Source organism: Cynocephalus volans, chromosome 4 (assembly GCF_027409185.1).
Source record: "Cynocephalus volans isolate mCynVol1 chromosome 4, mCynVol1.pri, whole genome shotgun sequence".
NCBI lineage: Eukaryota > Metazoa > Chordata > Mammalia > Dermoptera > Cynocephalidae > Cynocephalus > Cynocephalus volans.
In genome coordinates, this window is record NC_084463.1 from 109220471 (window position 1) to 109243183 (window position 22713).

The 22713-nt window shown below is 44.9% G+C and overlaps 1 protein-coding gene across 3 annotated transcripts in view; it reads right to left on the reverse strand.

Moving 5' to 3' along the window:
- Positions 1 to 1890: 1890 nt before the first annotated feature.
- Positions 1891 to 22713, reverse strand: part of TRIM66 (tripartite motif containing 66) — a 48046-nt gene continuing 27223 nt past the window's right edge. Inside the window, exons 10-20 of one of the 3 annotated variants that reach the window (XM_063093354.1) lie at positions 21974 to 22135; positions 8795 to 9316; positions 8441 to 8633; positions 7033 to 7093; positions 6419 to 6593; positions 5802 to 6007; positions 5193 to 5319; positions 4798 to 4872; positions 4242 to 4394; positions 3605 to 3823; positions 1891 to 2667 (exon numbers count right to left, since the gene is read on the reverse strand). In XM_063093354.1, coding sequence (XP_062949424.1) covers positions 2608 to 2667; positions 3605 to 3823; positions 4242 to 4394; positions 4798 to 4872; positions 5193 to 5319; positions 5802 to 6007; positions 6419 to 6593; positions 7033 to 7093; positions 8441 to 8633; positions 8795 to 9316; positions 21974 to 22135 — 1953 coding nt within the window. In that variant the 3' untranslated portion in view covers positions 1891 to 2607. Of the gene's footprint in view, positions 2668 to 3604; positions 3824 to 4241; positions 4395 to 4797; positions 4873 to 5192; positions 5320 to 5801; positions 6092 to 6418; positions 6594 to 7032; positions 7094 to 8440; positions 8634 to 8790; positions 9317 to 21973; positions 22136 to 22713 lie in introns of all 3 variants that reach the window. The other 2 variants (XM_063093353.1, XM_063093355.1) reach the window with 2 other exon arrangements.

The window sequence follows — 22713 nt, forward strand, 5'->3', positions numbered from 1 at the left end:
TAAGTGGGGCCATTATGGGAACAAGTCAAAAGCAGGAACAGCTCAAATATTAGCAAACAGCCACTGAAGGCAGTCACTTGGCTAGCAAATATTTTTTAATTTCTAAAAAGTCATGTTTCTACATGCAAAGACAAAACAAAACCATGACTTGAAACATTGGTGCTAGGTATATAGGAAAATCCAGAAAGAGGGCAGTGCCATGGAATAACCAGCGTAGGGATGGTATGGTGGGCTAGGGCCTCACACTCTTGGAGGAAGCGACACCCTAACTCCCACCACGCCCTGGTCAGGTGCCTAACATGAAGGATCTCTGTGATAGAAAAGGAATATGTGACTCTCTACCACATCACTAAGATCCCCTGGCCTAGCAGGCTATCCTTGGGCCCAGCAGGCCACACCCAAGCTGAGAGCTTCACGCAAAGGAAGGAAGCCAAGCTTTTAATTGGGCATTTCTGCTTCATATTTACAGTCTCCACTTGGTCCTGGGGAAGAATCTCAATCAGGTTTGAGCCTGTCATAGAAATAGTCCTCATTGGCTGCCCAACACCAAGTCCCACAAAGCTCACTCAGGGATGGTGGAAATGTGGAGCACACAAAGGAAAGAAGAGCCAAGAGCAAGAATTAGTGAGGCAAGTACAGAGAGAACCTTGCCAAGCCAACTAAACTGAGAAAAAGATTCAAAAATTGAAAGGGAAATGGCCAGAGCCCAAAACAGAAAGTCATGTGAGCTCCCAGAGACCTAAGTCGAAAGATTGCCTGACTAGTAATGCATTAAAAACTTTGTTACCCCAAACTAGAAAACTGAATTATAGAAGCCCACATGGTTAGGAGGCTTGGCATGTGTGCAGCTGAAAGAATGGCAAGTCAATGAGCATGGTTTGATTTGAAGTGAAGATGATCATTCAGCCTGGGTAAAGAAGGAAATGAGCAGTACTATGGACTCACAAGAAGAGAAGGAATGTTCCCTGATAAAAAATACTCATCAGCAAAGGCCTACAAACAAAAACTTCCTTAAACTGCATCTCTCAGCAAAAACAAAGCCATGACTGAGACTCCCTTGAAATTAGCCATTCCATGAGAGGACTAGGGAGAGGGTCTCTGGTCCAGGCCACTGAAATATCAGGCCCACAGCTCTCCTACAATATCAGCAATAGGCTCCTTCCCAACCAAGCCCTTGCTTGTGAGGGAGCCTGACTCCCAGTATCTGTCTATGCCACTTTCTCACAAACACCCTGCATGGACCATGAAGTTCCATTTGAGATGCAGCCTAGAGCGCTTGTCCCCATGGCTTCTAGGACATTTCTCTCTGCATTCTAGGAGAACTAAGGACCTGAAGTTGCTTCAGGGTCACTGAAGGCCACTGACTTCTCACCTCTCGATTTTACTCTTCTCCACCCTACACAGAACCCACACCCACACCCCTTGAAGCCTAGGTCTGGCTCCTGCTGGTCCCTGTGGCCTTCTCCAACCTCCAACAACAAAAAAGGGTTGCCAGTAGAGTGTTGGCTTTTCCTGGGCTGTGGACAGCCTGGAGGCAGGCTAGTCAGAGGACTCACTTCTGATCTTTGGCTCTGCAAACTTGGAGAGGTTGAGAACCAGAATCTCTAAGCAGGAGGAGAGGCCTATCATAGTGAGTTGGTTGTGGGTTACTCTCTTTGCCCAGAGAACTCTGTACCTGAAGCAGACAGCAGCTGCCTCATAGTCTTCCCCAGCTTAAGTCAGGAGCCAGGTCTCTGAATGAAGATGATGTAGGGGTGGCCACTGACAACCACCAACAATCACTTCTAGGAAGGCAGGTTCTGATACCAAAGAAGTGCTATTAGCCCAAAGTGGCACAGAGGGCATACTCTGAAGCTGACGTCTTCTTAAACCTGCAAGTGAAATCTGAACTGGAAGATGTAAGTGGGTCTCTGCACAGCCACCCAGCTCAGTCAAGAATGCCATACCATCCAGAGCACTTTCACAGCAGCCACCTAAGTCAACACCAGGAAAGGGGGTATGAAAAACAAATACCCTGAAAACCGTTAGAACTCAAGTAGGCACCAGTTGAGACCTTTGGCCTCTAGAAGCCTCCATTATTCTGCTCATGGCAGGTGCCTCTGTCCTGACAGACATGCAAAGGCAAACAGTGACAGTCTTTGGCTGTGCTGGGCCAGGGATCACAGGCCTGCCATATGTCCAAACCTCTCTCCTTTCCTTTACCCACTTCTGAACCCAAGAGGAGTTCAGATAATATACATTGCTCCTGAGCCCTGGGCACTGAAAGGTGAGAAAGGTTTGCCTTCTTCAGCAGAAATAATTCACCAAGGATGTTAGGTCCTCCTGAGCCCAACCAGGCATGGTCTTGTCAAGTGGACCCTAACTTCTGCTCACTCTGGTGATAAGGAACACCTCCCTCTTTCCTTTTATTACTGAAATCTTCTCTGTAGTGGATGCACTATGGCTCCCAAATAAATGCTGTAGATGCAAACGGCAAAGAAGAGCACTACACAGCTCAACAAGACTCATCTCACATCCACATTCTGAAAAGAATAAGCTGAAAGATGGGGAGGAATGGTCAACAGGATGGGTCCCTAGCTGCCAGAGTGCTCAGTCTCCTTCCATTTCTCACACCTGGGAGATGCTGTTGGCTGGGCGGAATGACATTCTCTTTGCTTTTTCATTCTCCTGAAAGAAAAAGAAAAAAAAAAATATATATATATATATATACACACACATATATATATGTATATATATATGTATATATATATACATATATATATATTTATATATATATGTATATATATACATAAAATATATATTTTATTTATTTATTTATTTATTTATATAATTCTAATTCCAAATATTTTTAATTCTAATTCCAAATATATACATATACATATTTGGAATTAGAATAGCCAAACATAGGATTTATTAACATGAAAAGGCTGTGTCAAGGTTGGGATTCTCCAGAGTCAAAGTGTTTTATCTCCAGGAATGCAAAAGCAAAATTCACTGACACCGCTAAACCCTGTGTGTTGAGTTATCATAAACAACTGGGGATGTCTGGTCAGACCCTGGTACACAGTAAGCAGGAAATAAATTTCAGTGGGATTAAACAGCATTGAATTGATATTTCATGTCTCCATAGGTGGGACCAGCCAAAAGGTCAGAGGAGCTCTCTTTGCAGCAAGCAATACCTCTCCTTTTTCCTTACACCAAGGAGCTGAAAAAGATCCCTTCCTTCCCACCTCAAACCCAAGTAGAGATCAGGTACTGATCTTCTCACAGGCATCACAATCATAGTATACTATAACCAGCACCAAACTGGGAGTCAGAACACCTGGTTTCTTACCCTAGAGCTGTTGCTAATTTGCTGGATGATCCTGGGCAGGTACATGCAACTCTCTGAGTTTTGAGCCTCATTGGTGACTGGAGGAAATGACCCCTATATTGCCCTGCCTTCCTTGCAGGCCAAGGGGTTGTATATGAGGGTTTACTGCCACCACTATCTCTCATGTCACCTGAGCAGCTTCATTTCAGTTGCTCTATACATGCTGCTCATGTGTGCCCCTGACTGCCCAATCACCTGCCCACCTGCTGCCAGCTGGCAGCAATTCTTTACCATATGTCGTCGCCGCCTCTTGGGTTGGATTCCCTCCTGCATGTAGTGCGGCCAAGGGAACCCATGGGGAGTAGAACATCCACTCTCACTAGACACCTCCTCGGAGTCTGAGTCCTCTTGTCTTGGCTGGGCAAACAGTTTTTCCGGGTAGATCTCCTTCAACCAGCCCTCAAAGAACACTTCCAGGCAGCGGCCAGCCTCTGCAACCTCTGAGTCAGGCTGATGGGGGAAGACAGCAATTATGATCTGGCCCATTTCTGCCAGTCCATCTCTTTCAGGTCCCTCAAGAGCTATATAGAGAGCATGAAGCCTGGCTGGGTCTCCTGGTATGTCTGGAACTTGACATTTTCTCCTATGACTCAGGATATCCAGTTTGGTAGCAGCTCTTAAAGCAGAAGTGTCCCTGACGGGTCTCCAAAGATGGCCTGTCACTAGTGTCTCCCCATCTTCCTCCTGAGCCCATGCTGAGACCCAAGTGTACGAGAGCGCTTTTACACACTCACCACAGCAGGCCCCTGGAGTCTTCTCCCAGGTCCCCATGATAGCCCAGGACCAAACTGACCCCCCACTCCCACCCATCCATGACAGTCTTGGAGTCACTGGGAAATAGGAAAGAGGAAAAACAAGCAAGACATACATAGTTGAACTTAGCACAGTTCCAGAACATGAGGCGCACATCTGATACCACCTCCTCTGGGGTGGTATAGTGAGCTGGGTCCTTCTTTTGAAGCTTCCTCCGGATGATCGACAGGTCCATGGGCCTCTTGATAATCTGGTAATAATGCCGGGCCTTAGGGGAGAAGAGGAGAGCAGAAGAAGGAAAAAGAAGAAGAGTGAAGATGTGAGGTACAGATAAGAAGGAAGAAGAGATAGAGAATGAGTTGGAATATATGTGAAAGAACAGAAGAAAAAGATAAGGATCAGCAGGAAGAAAAGCACGAAGAAAAGACAAAGAGAAAAGGAGGAGTGTGTCACTTGCCAAGTCATGTCTGATGTAGTAGCAGTTTGCGGGGGGGAGCTGGAGTGGCCATGTCCCCCAGAGCCTCCTGGACCATTCACAAATTCAATATTGTCACTACTTCCAGTTGCCATGCTCTGAGCACCCCCTGGATACCACCACGATCCTGCTCCATGGCCTAGGCCATCAGAGCAGAAAGGACAGCAGCAGGCAGAAACTGTGAGGCCTTCCTTACCAGGGGGCTGACAGGTTCATGGAAGGGCAGGCTGAGGCTATTGCAGCACAAGGACAGTACCAGCTTCTCACACTTCTGCAGAAATCAGAATTGGCAACAGTGTCACTTTGTTCTGGCCCCACCTCTACAAGAACTAAAGGTGGTGACCCTAATAATTCTCTGGCTCTACCCCATAGGGTGCCAGCCACCATACTAAGGCACAGTTCAGGCTTCCAAGACCCAGGAAAACTACTGGGAGAAGGAAAATCATACAAACCCCCATGGCCAAGTCGTCAGGCATAGCCCAAAAGAAAGGTACCCAGAAAGCCTCTCATCCCTCTAAAAGGCCTCAGTCCCTGCAGGGGTAGAGGGGCTGCCCTGGGCAGGGAACACTGTTCCCAGAGACTCCTCCCTACCTTCTGGTCATATGTGCTCAGGCCAGGAGGTGCTCGCATTCCAGGCTGGTCATAGCGGGCATTCTCACAGTCATACTCCATCTCAGGCTGCGTCAGGCTGCGGCACAAGGTACACACCCAGTCTCCCCTGCATAAGCAGGGGAGGCCATGTTAGGTCTCGTCACATGCCCTGAGTATCCTTCCCTGTCCCTCTGCCCCAAAACAGGTGTCGGAGGTGATAGTGTGGGAAACTGAGTCCCTAGCCCTGCCTGGCAGGAAATGGCTTCCTAGCCACAAGCTTGAAAGAAATTCAGTAACTCAGGATTTAGTGAATCCAGAAAAATGGGAGTTAGGGGAAGCTGGGGTAAGAGTATAGGCACAAATCTATGTGCAGGAAGAAGCTGAGAAAAGAGGAGGATGGGAAGGCAACCAAGTTTCAAATATCCACCTGTCTGTGTGCAGAAGGCACACAGCTGTAGGGGCCACTAACTCTCAGATCTGCAGTTCACGCAGGCCTAGAAAAGGGGAGGAAGCTCAGAAGAGGGGATCTCTGTGGGCCTGGCCTGGAATAATAACCCCTGAAAGACAACCCTGCTAGCCAGGTGATGGCCCTGGACTGGTATCACTCACCCTGGGAAGCTGAGCAAGGCTGGCACATGGCAGGTAAGGTGGTACACTTTGGGGCAGCGGTCACAGCACAGCAACTCTCCCCCATTGAGACACACGGCACAGAAGTCCTCATTCTCTATTGGGGCTGGGGGCCCCTTCTTGGCTCCAGGGCCTCGAGGAATAAGTCTATGTTCTTCAGAAGATGCACCCTCCACCTCTGGTGGCTGCTGCCCAGCCAGAGAAGTGACAGTAACCTTTCTTCCCCCCAAACCTGGGGCCCGGATGGCATTAGATAGGCTGTTCTGGCTGACCTTGGGGAAGAAATGAGTCTGAGCAGAGCACAAGATTGACAAGTTGTAGAGGGAAAGAGGGGAGGGACTGATGGTCACTGAACACCTACTATGAGAACCACTTATTTCAGGACCCCAAACCAGCCAAGCCCCATGAATGCTGGGACAGCTCACTCCTGATGTGCATTTCATAGGCTCCTTGCAGCAGGGGACAAAGACTGGCCAAGCTATAGCCCCACTCTGAGACTCAGGAAAGGCCCCAGAGCCAGAATTCTGGCAGTAGCAGAAAGAAAGGAGAGGCTTGTAGGCTGGGCCAAGGTTCAAAGCCACAGCAGAGCAAAGTGGTACCTTAATGGACATGCTGGAAGACTCAGTACCACACTCAATGATCAGCAGGAAGCTCCCATCCTGATCATTCTTCTGTGGCTTTAGCTTGAACACAGGCATCTCTCCTGAGGAGGCAGCACAGATCTTGAGTCGCTCCAGTCGCACGTAGGGAATCTTGGGCGGACTGTTGAAGGCTCTGTGACAAGAGAGACACTCCTGGGTCTTGGTGGGAGCCTCTTCTGTCCCCAACCTCTAAATCAGGCTCATCCATGGTGCCACAACTCAAGATCTACTCAGTCTGATCCTCTACCCATCCACATTCTGCCCTCCTGCTCAGCTCTGCCTGGCCAGGCCCTGTTAGCCACTGGGAAGGCCTTTAGTACAGTCCCTGGTCAAGAAAGGGGGCTCCATCAATAGGGAGGGCTGCACACAGAGCATGTGCCTTACAGTGCAGGAGACAGGACGTCCTCCCACTACCATCGCAGACATCCAACCACACAGACCCCACTTGATGAAGACAACTGCAAGCAAACTTCCGCTTTTAGTTAAGCCATCAAGGATGTTTACTTCCTGTGCCAACTTTGCAGGACATGAAGTTGGGGGTGGGAGGGGAAGGTTGGCCAAGAGTCTGTTACCTGATGTTCTGGTTCTCTTTTGTATCCAGCTCTAGGGCTCCTTGTTCGAAATTCTCATACTCTGAGGCAAAATACAAATAAATACCTGTGACATACATTTGTTACACATACCCTATCATTCACACCTTCCACTACTATGTGCTATTTATACCTTTGGCCACACACCTCTCACACAATTGTTACCTACATTGTAATCATTCATAGTAGTGACAATCCTACCATGGATCTCCTTCCTGAGAGAGGAGGAAGGCTACTCGTTTAAAAAGATGAACACAGATAACACTCAGAGGCTCCCTACAAGTGAGTGTTGGGTCAGGCACTGAGTGGCCGACTTCTCACCTTTGAAATGAGTTCAAAAATCACTTGCTCTCAGTACACTGGTGTTGCCTGCTCTGAGGAGTCAATCTGTCCAGCCTCTGCCTTTTCGGCCAAGTGCTGGGATTATAGTACAGCCTGAGAATCCAGTTCACACTCCCAGGTATCCCTCCTTGGAGCAGTGCAGTCTATGTAGATGAGCAGGAGGCAGTGGTGGGACCAAAGAGGGAACTAGCACTTATTGCACATCCACTCAGCACCAGGCACTGTCCCAGGCATTTATATGGGCAAGCAGGGTCCAAACAATTTAATTGCATAAAATGCAGGGTTACATTACTGTGTGTAATGAGATCCAATAATCTTTCAGTTGGTCTTTCAGACAGTGTAAGGAAAAAAGAAAAACATTTCTCTTGTTTTCATTTGTTAAATGTATAGGAAACAGACTAATCATTACAAATTAAAACACACATCATACACTAAACTGAAAAAGTCCCAAATGATCACTAGGTAGTCACTTCCTAACTTCCCAACTAGACCTCACCTTCCATAGAAGAACAAATCTTAGCATAGCCCAGTTTGAGAAGTGCCAATCACAGCCAATCTCCAATGGTCCAAATTCCCTTTACTATGAGGCACAACACAAACTCACATTACTTCCGAGTACAAGGGAAATTCTTGCTACTACAGAGTAAGTTATCAAATTATTTCATTGTAGTTATTTGTCCCAGTAACCTATGAAGTAGGTATAAAGTCAGACATCCCCTTCTCCTCCCTATTATATTTTGTTAAGGCTAGCCCTCCCAGGGTGAGTTCTCCCTACGTATAACGCAGACCCCCAGGACTTTTTGCATGGGGAATGTTACAGGAGGTTAAATCCTGGCCATGCCTGGATCAGCCATGGCCACAGTGAAGGAAGCAGAACAGGTGTCAATAAGTCAGTTCTGGAGGAGAGAAGTGACTTTAGCCTCTGAGGGAAGCACTTCTCCCCAGGTTTGGAGCCTATCTGCTGGCCTGTATCTCACCTGGAAGTGCTCAGTCCATCTGCTCAAGTCTATGGCCAACGCAAAAGGTAGGCTGCTTACTTGAGTCTCACCTTTTGGGGTCCGGTATTGCTGCAGAGCCGTACATGGGTTGACCACTGGCGCCAGAGGAGGTTTTTTCACAGAGAGGTTAATTGGCTCCTCCAGTTCTGAAGAGATAGCCAAGTCCTCGTGTACATCCAGACCAGGAGCTGTGGAGCCTTGTCCCAGTGAGTCAGTGAAGAGGGTGGAATCCTCATTTTCCATCTTTCAGAAGTGAAATGTCAATAAGAATCAAATAAATCAGACACTATTGCCATTAGCAGTCTCAGAGCTGTTAAACTAAGGCCAGGATAAAGCCTTCAGTGACCAAAGTTTTACCCAGTGATGAGCAGAGAAAGTTGAATGGCATTTCCCCCAAGACTTACCTTACACAGGGCATTCCCCATAGAGGGGTCAGCCCCATCCCCATGGCACAGGCTCCCTGCAGTTCGGCCAGAGCCAGGACTGGAGCAGGATCCAGTTTCTGGCTGCATATCAGAAACCAGAGGCATGCTCTGCAGAGGACAAGTTGCCAGACTTGGCACAGCCTGGTTATGACCAGACATTAGGCTGGGCCCGGCCTGAGAGTGATCACTTGCTAGGCTGACGATGGCCTGGGGGGAATCACTCATTGGGTTGGGCATGGATTGGAATGTGCCACGAACAATGTTGGGCATGGTCTGTAGGTGACTGGTTGTCAGGCTGGGCATGGCCTGTTTTTGAACACTTGTCAGGCTGGACACAGTCTGGGGAGGGCCACTCAGCAGGCTTGGTACTGCCTGGGAGGTGGCAGCTGTCAGGCTGCTCATGCTCTGGATCTGTGGCTCTAGGGTCCTCGCCAGCCTGGTAGATGATAACTCCATCTCCAGAGTGTTGGAGAAGCCCATGATGCTCACTGAGGTAGAGTGCTGTGGGAGCAGAGACAAGGGTAGAATCAGGCTGTTAGCTGGGAATTATGGGAGGGAGAGGGGGAGACCCAGCCCACAAGAGCTCCCATGCTCATATTCCATCCACTCTGGCTCCAGACTCTAGTAGCTGCTGGGCACTCAGGCAGCACATGAATTTCCTACACCAAGGAGGCTGATAGGCTACGACAGAGAGGAAGGCACAGGCTGAGGACATGGGTGTGTGTGTGTGGGCATGTGTGCATGTGTGTCAGAGAGAGAGCAAGCATGAGGGAAAGAGAGAGAGTGCATGCACCTACCACCTGACCTGAGACACACACACACACACACACCATCAGCCACATTCCCCACCCCCAGTCTTGTACCTAAGCAAAGAGTCATACTGTGGGACTGCCCTCTAATTTCACATTCTTCTCTGACTATATCACTAGTGGCTTCTCTTCCCTTCAAAGGGTCTTACAGGATAGTCTCTGCTACATAAAAGTGGCAGGAGGTTAAGAAGGCTCAAACTCTGATCTGCCTCAGACCTTCTTCTTTGAGAGAATGCCAAGGCTTAGAAAGTCCAGATCAGTGTTGGAGAACCTGGCAACTCCAGGGCCTTCTTATAGATTTGTTCAGATCAACTACAAGCATCACCGTCATTTGATAAAGGCTTTAACTAAGATATCTGAAGGTCTTTTGTAGCCCTAGTATACCTGCCAAAGACATTCCAAACCAGAGATAGAGAATTTCAGAGCAGCTAAATCTTAATATGACCCAGTTTGTACAATCATTGGATGAGACAAGGATGTTCCAACTCCAAAAACTCTTTTCTTATGTCTAACTACTTGACCTAAGGAAAAGAGACTTAAAAGGATGATAGAAAGAAGTTGAAATATAGGTGTCTGGTATCCTTAGCTTTGTTTCTTCCTTCTGAAAGTTCAATGTATTATTGTCGTTTTATTCTTCCTTTCTTTCTTTCTCTCTTTCTATCTTTCTTTCCTTCCTTCCTTCTTTCTTAGCACCCAGTTATAAGTGAGAACATGAAGTATTTCTCTTTTTGTGTCTGGCTTATTTTGCTTAAGATCATTTTCTCCAGGCTCATCCATGTTGCTGCAAATGTCAGAATTTCATTCTTTTTAATGGCTGAGGATACTAGATACCGGGAGGAAAGTGAGAGGAGGGTTGGGGAGTGATAAGTCGGGTGGAGGGCATGGGGAAAGACTACAATTTGTAAAGAGGAATATGCTAATAATAAAAAATAAAATAAGAAAATAAATTTAAAAAATAAAATCTTACTTCCTTAAATTGGGGGCGGGGGAAGAAATATAGGTTTCTGCATTGAATCCATTCAGTTTTCCAGATTGAAGAAACAGATTTGATGAAGGGAGGGAGACTGGTTCTAAATGTTACTTTCAGGAAATTAAATGTTTGAGATCCCTGCCCTTTTTAAAAATAAGACTAAATATATAACAATTTGACATCTTTTGAAAGTCAAAGGGAAAATAAGGAATAAGCATCTCTACACTTCTAAAATCAGTGTCCTAAAAGTGTCATTCCTTCCCAATGTGTGAAACATTCAAATTTCTACAGGAAAATAAAAACTTCAAATACACTGTCAAGTTTCAATATAAATTTAGTAAAGCTGTTTTGCAGTAAAGAAAGACTGTCCTCACCTCAGTGAATATCACTTCTAGTCACCCAGTTCTGCAAGTCAGATCCTAGGAAGGAGTCATCAGTGGGGCATCCCTCTTCCCTCACCCAAGCTGATACCAAGCCCCATCAATTCTACCCCTTAAACATCTCTCAAATATGCTGACTAATTCCTCTCTCTACTGATAGTTCCCTGGCCTAACCTACTTTCGTATCTCCCTAGACCACTTCTCCTCAGTGGAGATGGATTTTCAAAACACAAATCTGATCATATCATTCCTCTTCTCAACAGCCCACAGTGCACCCCCTTCTTCTTAGGGTAACTGGAAGAATGCTTCACAAGGCTCCCAAGGCCCTGATGACCTGTCCCCTGTCCTCCTTTGTAGCCAAAGCTCATACAACATGCTCTCGTCATTCTCAGAGCTCCAGTCACTCATTTTTTTCAGCTTCTGAAACATACCAAGCTCTCCCTTCACTCTCAACCCTGACCCTCTTTAGAGAAACTGCTTCCTCTGTGTAGAACATTTTCCTATCCCTACCCCTTGTTCCACTTATCCTTCAGAACTCGGTTCAACTGTCATTCTTTGCAACAAAGCCTTCTTTCATTCTCTAGTCCAGACCCTTTTATGCTCTCACAGTGCCTTGTACTTATACTTTAGTCTCATAGCACAGTCTGTGATATCATTTGATTAATGTCTGCTTCCCCTACTAAATTGTAAACTCCATTAGGGCATGGATTTCATCTATTTTGCTTACCCACTGTGTTCCTAGACTAAGATCAGGGCTTGGATGAATAAATGAATTAACAAACTACTTAAAATTTTCAAAACAACAATAATATGTGACTGTTTATTCTACAAATCTTAAACCTAATGAACAACAGCTTAGTTCTACTAACAACTGAGTCTATGAGTCCCTCTAAAATACTATTTTTGTACAGCTAAAAGCTATTGAGAATTTATTATATGCAAGGCAATTTGCTAAGTATCTTACATATGTTACGTCATTTAATCCTCACAATAACCATTAAAGGGTTGTTGTGAAGGTTAAAAGAAATAATTCATGTAGACATTTAGAACAATGTCTGGCATATTATAGGTACTCAAAAATCCCCAGCTGCTTCTACTGCTGCTGCTGTTATTGTTATTGTTTTTATTGTTGTTGTGGCCCTAATTTTATACTTGAGAAAACTGAGGCTCAGAAAGGCATCTTAAGCTTTTTTATGTCATTGTAAAACATCAGTTTGTAAATTTTGACATGACACAAGTCATGTCATCTATGAATAATAAGTTTTATTTCTTTCTTACATTTGTTTTCTTGCCTTAATCCACTAGCTAAGACCTCCAGTATGAGGCTGAATAGAAATAGTGATAGTACCCATCTTTTTTTTTTTTTTTTGTGGCCGGTAAGGGGATCGCAACCCTTGGCTTGGTGTCGTCTGCACCGCGCTCAGCCAGTGAGCGCACCGGCCATCCCTATATAGGATCCGAACCCGGGGCGGGAGCGCCACTGCGCTCCCAGCGCCGCACTCACCCGAGTGAGCCACGGGGTCGGCCTGATAGTACCCATCTTAATCTCAGTCCTGATCTCACAGGTACCCTTCAATATTTCACCACTAAGTATATTTGATGTAGTGTTTTTGTAGCTTTAGAATCCAGATCTATGGTACTATAAGCCACATTCTCAGTCTTGGCCTGTCTGCCTCTATACCTCTCTGGGCTCACTCCCCTTTATTATCTCTCCCATTCTCTGTTCTTGAATTTCTTCATCCTTCCCTCACCTACTTTCCCTCTCTCTCTTGACCTTCTTCTCTTTCTTGCTCTCCAGTTTTTCTTTCTTCTTATCATCTCTTTCTCTTCTCTTCCTACCCCTCCTTTCCCTTATTATTTATTTAACTGCTCTAGTAAAGCTTATATTTTCTTAATTCTTATTTTATTTTATTTTATTTTATTTATTTATTTTGGCAGCTGAACAGTACAAGGATTGAACCCTGGACCTTGGCGTTATCAGCACCACACTCTAAACAGCCGAGTTAACCAGTCAGCCCTTAATTTTCTATTTTAAAAGAAGATGAATTAAATACTTTTGGTTGCTTTTTATATTTTCCTTAGTAGTTTGCTAATCTTTAATAAAGAGGCTTCAATTTGCTCTATAGTCTAAAAAGTCCCAAGACAAGAAAGATTGAAGAGAGGGAGAGGTGGGAGGAATGCTCAGACCAAACTGGGTAAACTAGGCATAAAGCCCAGCTTAAGGGACCAAGGTGAGAAACCAATGGCTATCTCAAACATGCCCAGGCTGGCATCCCTTGGAATCCCCTTGTTGTCCTGGTTATGCTCTACCATTACTTTGTAATATTCTATATTTCCTTTTCTATGGACAAGAATATCCATTGATTATTGTATTCCCTTTTGTAATATATGACAATCTAATCCTTTGAACTGGATTCTCTCACCTTCTCCCTATTCAAAGTGTATATTTAATGCAATTCTGGTATTCATTTCATCTACCCTGCTGGACATTGAGAATTACATAGATGGCTCTCAGTAAGATCCTTGCAGCCAAGCATTAAGAGCACCAAAATCCATCTGTGACCATCCAAGTAATAATGGTCAGATGCTGTATGTCACAAAATATGTACAAAATAAAATCCCCAAGGACAAAACTCCAAGCTTATGGGGAAACACCACATTTGTAGGATATCAACTCTCCTGTCCTGATAACTTATTACACATCACAAGACGTGAGTTACTATAATGATAGGGAAGAGGAGGACATGCAGACTGAGCTGTGGAAAATGTTGCAGTTTATTTTGAGGTGAGCCTGCTGCACCTTCTCCCATAAAACCCAGAAGACAGTATGAGGTCAGTAATATGTCTTAAGGCACTGCAGATTAGACTTGTGGCTTCCATCTCCACATCTACAGCCAATCTCAAGAAGGCCAATGCTATCAGGAGGTGGGACGAAGCTCTGGCAGCAGAAACAAGAACTAGGAAACTTCCATGGGGGAAAGGATTCAGAGAAAATGCTATGAGGAAGCCAACCTAGATCCCATTTCTACAGGCTATACAAACACAATGGCATTTCTGGAATCCATATATGCTGTGTGTTAACTATTTTTAATAGTTCATCTGGATCTCTGGACTGAGGAGCTATAAAATATGAAAACAAAAAGTACTTATTTCATGTACAGGAAGAAAGAGGCAAGTTGAGAGCCTCCATCCTACTCTGCTGCCAGTGCTACAAGATAAAGGGCAAGCGTAGGGCCAATTTTCAGGGCAAGGGAAACAGGTTGAGTCTCTAGGGCCTGGAAGGAAGGACAGGGCTTCTCAAAACCATGCTAGTGTTGGAGAAGGGCTTGGCAATATGGCCACATTGTCTGACATTTGGTGCCTTACACACAGAAGGAACTCATCTGTCAATAGAGATGATACTGCCTGCCCTTTCTAGCACTGAGGATTGTTCAGAGGTCAAACGAGAGAAGGTGAAAGTGTATCTCCAGCTGTAAAGTCTGTATAGGGTTATCACTGACACTTCCAGGCTGTCAGCTATGTAACCAACACCTTGACTTCATCTGCACATACAAACCATTCAGATTTCATGAGGGGAAATATGTATTTTGAAGTTTGCAAGTGAAGATAAACTATTTTCTAGTTCAAAGAGGAAGAGAAGCCAAAATGCCAAAAACATTCACTCTAATAATCAGCTCAAGTCATCATTGGGGGATGAAGGGAGACAACTCTGAGCGTAAAGAACCCCCTCTTGCCTGCCTTAACTAGCACCTCCTCACTTGTTCCTCATTTTCCCTCCTCCCAAACTGTGTTCCCTTCCCTGTCTCTTTCTTCTTCTTACCTCTTATCTTTTTATCTTTGCCTGCCACTTGCCTGACTTGTCTGAACTACCTCACCTGTAACCTATTTAATCTACCTGCCTTTACCACTTGTCTGTACCTCCCTGAATTGTCTGACTTTCAACTTCTTCTACTAGTCACCTATGCAACCCTTTACCCATCTAACCTGCCTTCTGCTTGACCCATGCTGTTACCTGCTGCCCTCCCTCTTCCCACCATCACCACCCAGATCTCCTTCTGGACTTCAATGTGCTAACATTATTATTCTAATGATCACCACATGGTATTGTCAAAATTCAGAAAAAAACATTGTACTTTCATTTTATAGGAAGGGAAACTGAGACACAGAGTGATTACCCAGATTTCCCAAGCTCATATAGGCCCAAGATGAGGAATCCAGTCCCATCCTTGAAAATCTCCTGGCTGGTGTTGATTTTGAGCTATTAGCTAGAAGGCCCTAATAAGAAGTGATTGAGAAGTCAATAAACAGACACTTAGTGCATATGCCCTGAGTTTAATATAAATTTCAGGTTCTTACAGCAAGATAATATTGCTGGGGATAAAGTAGTGCAGAAAGGGTGGTATTCCACATAAATTAATTTTCCAGATATTTGAAACATACCTCTTTCAATAATAAAATGCAATTGGCTTAAAAACAATTTGAATGGGAGTACTTCTAAAACACTTTACACACTACCCTGTCTTATTAAACAGAGTACATGGAGCCTAATGAGACCATTTCTTAGTGACATCAAGGAACTTTGGTGAACCACTAAGTAGTTCAGTGATGCTTTTAGGAACTTCTAAGAACATAGGGTTTAGCTTGTCCTTTCACTGAATGACCACATACTGTGGCACTTTTCCAGGCGAATGTTTCTTGTCTTCTCCCTTGTTATTAGCTGCTATTATAGAAATCTTGACTCTGTGCTTCTAATCTGCTTACTGATATAATGTAGGAAAACTAAAAATTTCCAAAGAAAACCATATACCTAAGCTTGGCAGATAAGAAACACTAACTATATACCTGAGTGTGGGTTTATAATCTCATACAGAATATAATGCATGGCTTTTGTGACATCTGTTTCTGTTGCTGCTCCAAAGCTTTGCCTGCTCACTTCTAGTTTCTGGTTTTTATTCCAGTGGTTAAAATCATCAGACTGACCACCGTGTAAATGACTTGGGAGTTGTGTCTTGGAAACACAGTGAAGCTCTCTGTTCTCTCTGCTTCCACCATCTTGCAATGTGAGACCCCTGGGTTGCTGCTGCCACCACCAGTTGGACTTTGGACTTCCCAGCCTCAGAAACTCAAAGACTCCAAGAACTATGCAGGCCAGTAGCAGCCAGCTCAGAACACAGAGGCTCAGATGAGGTGTGTTTCTATCACTGTGGAAAATTCTGGCTCTTCACCTTCACCTCTAGATCCAATATTGGGACTTTTCAAGAAAAGCCATGTCCTTTAGCACCAAGAAGACGTGGGAGGAAGCCTGCTCCATCTGCCTGACCCTGATGGCTCACCCAATAAGCATCAGCTGTGGACACAGCTACTGCTACTTGCGCATCACAGATTTTCTCAAGAACGTAAGACAAAAGCAGCCGTGGCTGAAGATGTTCTCCTGTCCCCAGTGTCAGGCCCCATTTGATGTGAGGAGCCTCTGGCCCAACAGCTGGGAAGCATCACTGAAACCCTCAAGGAGATGGACAGTGGAATGTTGTGTGAGGAACATGGAGAGCGGCTGCACCTGTTCTGCAAAGACGAGGGCCAGCTCATCTGCTAGCGCTGTGAGAGCACACGACAGCACAAAGGGCACAGCACAGTGCTTGTAGAAGACGTGTGCTAGGGCTACAAGGTAAGTGTGTGGGCCAGTGTCATGCTGCTTCCCATGATCTGGGATTACCTAGCCTGAAACCTAAGGTTATGACCCTCCGACACAGCTTCATCATGTCATTCTTCTAAAACACAGTTTAGGACGGATCCTTGCTGAATCAGGTCCAGACCGTCCATTCTGCCCTTCAACAGGAGGGTCAGCTCTTGTCCCTATCTACTCGTGTTATGATGAACTTCTCCCAGACCTAGAACATGTTGTCCTCAAACCAAAAAAAAAAAAAAAAAAAAGAAACAAAATGAAGGCTTTCACTCTGGCTGAGGAAACAAACAAGGAGACAGGATAGAGGTAAATAGTTTTGTGAATAGAACACTTGAAATATTTGAGGGCTTCAACAGCTTCAAGATTAGGTGGACTGGTTTAACAATAGTGTCTTAAAACTACTGAATCAGGTAGCTGAGGAAGGAACTACTTTTCCAGGAAGTGGTTTCATATGCTGATTTTTAATAGCAAAGTTATTGCTCTTGTTGACAGTGAGTGCTCCTCGACCTCAATGAACAGCGCTTGTACTAATTAAGACTATTCCTATGGGTGTAACTATGCTGATATATGCTAACTGACCAAAGTCAAGTGGGAAAAGATTTTCATGGGTGAACAGAACTGAAAAGTGTCCAGTGCCCTGATGATCCAGGGAAGACAGAAAAGCAAAGTGGATTCCAGAGTCTGAGGTGGAAGAAGAGGAAAGGAATAAGTGGATTGCAGGAAGTCTGAAGTGAAAGCCAGATAAGTAGAACCCTCGAAACCCAAGCCTTGGAGACTCAAGAGAATCAGGTCAGAGGTATTTTGCCCAGGCCAGTGTAGGAAACCTAAGGCCTAGGAGCAAGGACCTATTTTCTTGTGGGTCAGGAGACCTAGACAAAGATCTTAGGTTTGGTCTATGAATGAAATTGGGATAGAACTAAGGAGATAGGTTTCTTAGAGAATTCAGAGAGCCAGACCTGGAGAGTGTTTGGCTTGACTCCTGAGTAGAACAGAGTGTACAGTTCTGCAGATGCTGAACAGGACCCAGACTGAGACCTAACAAAGCCTCACCAGGCCCTGGGAAAATTCTTACAAAAGCAGCTGTCAGGGCCAGGGTATGAGAAAAAGATCATTGCTGAAGTTGAGGACCCATGATCTGGTCCACAGTGGTGAATTTGGAGTCTATGAAGGCAGGACGCCTGGTATTTCCTCACATATTCCAGAGTTTAGAGTATTAGTTAAAGCAAGTCATTTCCCATCTCTGGGCTTTAATTTTTCCTCCTCCACAAGCTAATACAAATTTCACTGAGTTGTTACAAGAGTCAAATTAAGAGCTCAGGCATCAAAGTGTTTTGGTAGTGGTATAAATGCTATCCACCTGAGTCACTATTCTTTATCCTTCTTCATCACTCTTAATAATATGGATCACAGGAATGCCTACTGCTTCTTTACCATTTACTGGAAATACATCCCAGACTTCTCTTAAGCCATGAGCAGCATCCTGGTGGCCTCAAAGTCATCTGTTGAAGATTGGGGGCTGCATTATGAGCAGCAGAAGAGAGGTCCCCCTAGCAGGTGAACTGGGGCTCAGATAGGACTCTCTGTGATGCCTGGAACTCTGACCCCATGAGAGCTCTGAGGAAAGGATCATGTGTATTTTTTCAGCAGTTGACTTTTTCAGAAATACGAAATGAAGCCATCAAAATGTCTTCCAGTTTCACTTGGGATGTAAGGCAGTTCTGTTGTAGAGTTGTCACCATGATCTTTCTTCAGGGTGGCTGAACCAAGATTAGGAAGCTTAGGCAACAACTAGTGCCCAAAAAATACCAAAATTCATTCAAAATTATCCTGCTGGATGCAGGAAAGATGAGTGGGATAAGCTGCTCCTAAGATTGCAGAGCTCAGACCACTAGAAAACCGATTAAGAACTTTCACATATCATTTTCAGCAGCAATCTGTTCTCACCACCAGCTCATTTAGCACCAACTCCAAGGTACTTGTGCACAGATGCTCTGCTTTACCAAAAGTCTTCCTTGTGGTGACATAGAGTTGGTATGGAATACACAGAAAGGTGCCTGGTGCCACAGTTTCCTCTGTTCTGTGATTTTCAGATAAACATTTGACTTCCCTGGCATTCACAGGCCAGCACAGGCTGAGAAGTGGACTGGAAGCCAAAACACTTTTACAAGATAAAGATAACCAAGACCAAACTATGCTGAGTCCTAAAATGTCTCCTCAGCAAGACCCCAGGCTACTTCAAAGATTGTAAAGACATGAAAATGCACAAGGTGAGAGGCCAAACGGAGTCCTATTTCTCCCACTGCAGTGCACAAAGAGAGGCAATTTAACCTAGTCATTGAAAACAGGGTTGGGTCAGGAACCTGTGCTCTGATGCTAACATTGCACACTGTCTGCTGTGTAACTCTTAGATGGGTCACTTAACCTCTCTGTGTCTCAGTTTCCATATCTTTCAAAAGGGAATAAGAAAGTGGCTTTCTCATAGTATTGCTAGGATAAACAAAAAGATAAAAGGAAATAATTCATGTAAAAACCTTTGGGAAAAAAGTAGAAAATACTATACTGAGTATTATCATTCAATGATAAGATGTTCAAAATGTTGTTTGGTATCCTTAAGATTCACACCCTCCACCCTGCCCAACCCTAACTTTAAGACAATGAATTTCCTCCAAAAGAAAGCCCTTTTTCTTATTGCAGTAGCATTGTGTTTAACCAGTACCTTCCTCTGTCAAGGTTGACCTTTCTCTGTCAACCGAAAGATTACTCTGGACCAGGATGACAACCTTGAGGATCCTTCTTCTGGAAGTCCAAGCCATGAAAAAGCCCATAACACAACTAAAAAATGCCAGGCTCTCTGCCCCTCCAAACCCCTTCATGGGCCACAGTTAATAAGGACGAGGAGCAGCTCAAAATGAGAATTCATAGGACCTTTGCTAACCCTATGCCAACCTGCAGCCACACAGGACGGCAGCATCCTCTTGCTGCTCAGAGAACCCTGTGGGCCATTCCTACAGGCAGCACAGACTCCATGCTTATACGTGGCTCACCTCCTTTCCTCTGTACTGTGTATAGGTACAGAACTGAGCCTCATCAAATGAGCAACAACATTTTCTGCATGGCTTCCACTACCACTTGAACACTGGCAATTCCCATGCTTCCTTCTGAACTACTGACATCTAGAGCTGGCTGCCTTCCGATCATATTCTAATGTATCTTCCACGGAAGAACATCAACAATTCAAAACTTAACTTCTTCCTCCCCCCAAATATGTTCTTTTTCCCATGTTCCCATCACAGTAGGCCAAGACAGACCTGGGTGTTGAGCCAAAGGACTTTCTCTGCCTCACCTCCTATCAGCAATCAGACATTGAGTCCCAAACTCCTGTGATTTGATATCTCTTGGAATCCTTGCTTCTTCTTCATTCCCATCATTACTGATTTAATGCAATCTCCTAATTCTCCTCTATACTATTTTGGTCTCCCTTACCACAGCTAATGTGACCCTTTGAATTTAATTCAAACCATGTCCTTCCTTGCTGGAAATCCTTCATTCGCATCCTACAACCCCCAAAACTGAATCCCACCTCCAGAGTGTAATTTACAAGGCCTCCCAACATCTCTGGTTTTAATCACTCCCATTCACCGGTGCATCCTGTGTTTCTATCAAGCCAAATTATCTGAAGTCCCCTAAGTGCCCCAGGCTTTCTTTTACTTCAAGGCCTTCCTAGTTGCTAACCCCTTTAACTGTTTATTCTACCACTCTCCCCTTCACTAGTCCAACTCTCCTCCTTCAAATCTCCGCTTAAATTCCTAACTCTAGGAAGCCTTCTGTGAACAGTCCCCTCTCCCATAGTCAGGTGCTCCATTGCCAATGACTACGTACTTTATCATAATTTATTGTTGTTGTTTGTTTAACTGTCTATCTCTCCCACCAGACTGTAAGCTCTAGTGTGGGACTATTCACCAATGTGTACCCAGCACCTAGTAAATATTTGTCACATATTAGGAGATTTTATATATATACATATATAAAACATTGAATAAGTAAATGAATGGATGGATAGGTGGCTGACCCAGGTATAAAAGGTTAAACCCCTGAGAGACACAAAAGGCCTATTTACAGCTCCTCTAGGACTTCTAGGCCAAACCATTTTCAACAGAGTAAGACAGGACAGGCACAAACAAAAAGCCATTTATATCAGAGGCCTACCTAGACTTCAAGAGGCACCAGAAATTTCCAAGTTAACATTTCATTTTTGCCATCTGTCTGATCTAAGACATATATGGCAATGGTGCTGCGGGGGAAACTTGGTGAGGGGTAGGTAGGCTGAGCAACTAGCAAAGTTGTGCTGCAGGACCAGAGGGATGTTGTAGGGTCATGGATACAGGCTGGGAGGATACAGAAGAGCTGACAGAGCATCACGTTCAGGGCTGGGTGGAGTCAGCAGGAGGGCTGATGGCACTAGGCCAGAAAAGACAACAGGATAAATGGAACAGGGCCAAGGGATACAGGGAGGGGTGAGTGGAGGGCATGGCACAGTACTGAGGTTCCAGCTAGAAGGATGCCATGGGTGGGAAGAAAAGGGTAGGGATGGAAGTAGACAGCTGAGGATTGTGGGATTTCTGGATTACTGCCAGGGTAAACAAACACTTCCAACAAGCTGGTAGGTGGGTGGACAGGAAGGCCTCTAATAGCTCATCTTCAAGAGATCTCAGTGCCCCTAGATGCTCAGCTGCCTCTGTAGGACATCCCTGCAGACCACTCACCCAACAAATTCCATTGATTCAAATTCTAAGGCCCACCAACTTTGGGTTGTGGGGGCCACATAAAATATTTTCCCCATTTTCACTGCAGAGAGAAAAAAGTTCAGGCTTTGGATTATATAGATCTCATTTTAAATAAGCCTCATCTCTCTCTTCCACCTGTTGTAGGCCCTGGACTTCAGCTTCCTTAGCTGTACAATGAGGATGCCTGCCTCACACACTGTTAGGAAGTTAAGTGAGACAATGCTTGCGAAGCACCATACAGGTTCAAGAACAGAGTAAATGCTCATAAATTGGCTTTCTTTCCCTTTCCCCTTGCACTCTAAATGAAGTCCAGCAGGTCCCATTTTAAGCATATAGATAGGAGTGGAAATGGGGGTGGAAGAGGACCTATATTGCTAACTTATTAGGACAGAAGGCATGAGTCAGGACTGTATAACAACCAGGGATGGAACAGGGACACTCCTCCCCCCACCCTATCATCCTCATCCATGTGCCTGGGGTCTTGGCGATCACTGGGTCCCCTGTTGTCAGGGAAGATAGACTCTATTAGTACCTTTCTCACCACATTTGGAGAGGAGTGCTGGATGGTGCTGTCCACCGGGGGGACACTGAGAGGGGTTTCTTCCCCAGATGCCTGGGGCAAGACAGCAGGAGTATTCTTGTCAAGAGGGAGAGCTGACTTTGGGCCCTCAGATGCTGGGGGCTCATCTGTAGCCTGAAGAAGAAAATAAGAACCTGAGTGGGTTTCACTGTAGAGAGTAGCAGCAGCAGCAGCAGCAAGAATTAGTGCCCACCCTGCCCTGTCCATTGCCACCATTTACGCGTTGTGAACTGCTTAAAATTTTTTCAAAAAGAAAAATACTCTTATATAAACTCTTCTTAAGACTACATCCTAATATGACAATATTAGGATAGAACCCAAACCGAGAATTCTGAACTAATTCTGTCATATTCACTTCAGCAATCAACGTTATTTTGACTTAGATTTAGCTGTGGCCCTCTATGAACCCTAGACCCTTCTCTGCTATCAAGGGATTATTCTATATTCCCTCAAAGGAACTGAGCCTCAGGGGAAGACATTTGAAGCATGATCTGAAGTTGTCAGTGCTGAAGCATAAATGTGAGGCCTTACATTTTATAATAAAGTAAAAGTCTGTAGAGCTGCTTTGAAGATATAAACGTGATTACAGATTTAAAGGAGACGCCACTATGGAAAAAGTGAGGAGTAGGGAAAAGAAGCTATTATAGGAGGTTCTGGGAGAAAGGGAAAACAGGAGCTAAGAATGAAGATGT